Source organism: Bison bison, unplaced genomic scaffold (assembly GCF_000754665.1).
Source record: "Bison bison bison isolate TAMUID 2011002044 unplaced genomic scaffold, Bison_UMD1.0 scf7180017858349, whole genome shotgun sequence".
Lineage (NCBI taxonomy): Eukaryota > Metazoa > Chordata > Mammalia > Artiodactyla > Bovidae > Bison > Bison bison.
Genome location: NW_011488922.1, coordinates 95,964 through 96,617, shown reverse-complemented (window position 1 = coordinate 96,617; position 654 = coordinate 95,964). Strand labels below are relative to the sequence as shown.

Here is a 654-nt window from a genome sequence, read left to right as displayed (position 1 = left end):
CGGCAAGGTTGACGTGTTGCAGAATTTCCCGGCAGCACTCGGCTGCCCGCTCCACTTTCTCCCGTTCCACCGACTCTTCTGTGGGCAAAGGGGGAGACCGGGCCAGGGGTGAACCCCAACCCTGGAAGCTCCAGGTCCCAAGGCTAAGGCTGGAGGCCAGAAAGCCAGGGTCCACCAGGACGGAGCGGGGCTGCTCTCTCTACCTGTGTTCTGCTCGATGCTCTGCAGAAGCAGTGGGTACTTGGTCAGACGCTGCATCTCGGTGGGGATCATGTCCTTCAGCTGCAGCCGGCGGCACCGGGGCCGGCTCTCGGCCTCCTGCAGGAACAGCAGCGCTGAGACACCAGGACGCCGGCCCCCCTCTCCGGGGACCCTGGGGCCCAGACCACCTCCCACCCCACCTCACCTGCACGAAGGTACAGAACCGGGGCTCCTTGCGCTGTTTGGCTTTGAGCTGCTCTAAGGCGAACGACTGGCGGCTACAGAAGCGGGAGGAGATTTTCTGGAACCACGAGCCCTCGGCACCATCGAACTACAGCGAGAGGCAGGCCAAGGAGGGTGTCTCAGGTGGGATGGAGGACATGGCTAGAGGCCCAGACCCCTGGGGCTTGGATGCGGGTAAGGTTGAGACCCTGGGCCTGGGTTCCAGGTCCC

At 64.4% G+C, this 654-nt stretch overlaps 1 protein-coding gene across 1 annotated transcript in view; it reads right to left on the bottom strand.

The window, feature by feature from the left end:
• Positions 1–654, bottom strand: part of ARHGEF1 (Rho guanine nucleotide exchange factor (GEF) 1) — an 18,502-nt gene that overhangs the window by 3,342 nt on the left and 14,506 nt on the right. Inside the window, exons 17-19 of the mRNA XM_010863074.1 lie at positions 407–532; positions 204–318; positions 5–78 (exon numbers count right to left, since the gene is read on the bottom strand). Of these exons, the coding sequence (XP_010861376.1) occupies positions 5–78; positions 204–318; positions 407–532 (315 nt within the window). The remainder of the gene's footprint in view (positions 1–4; positions 79–203; positions 319–406; positions 533–654) is intronic.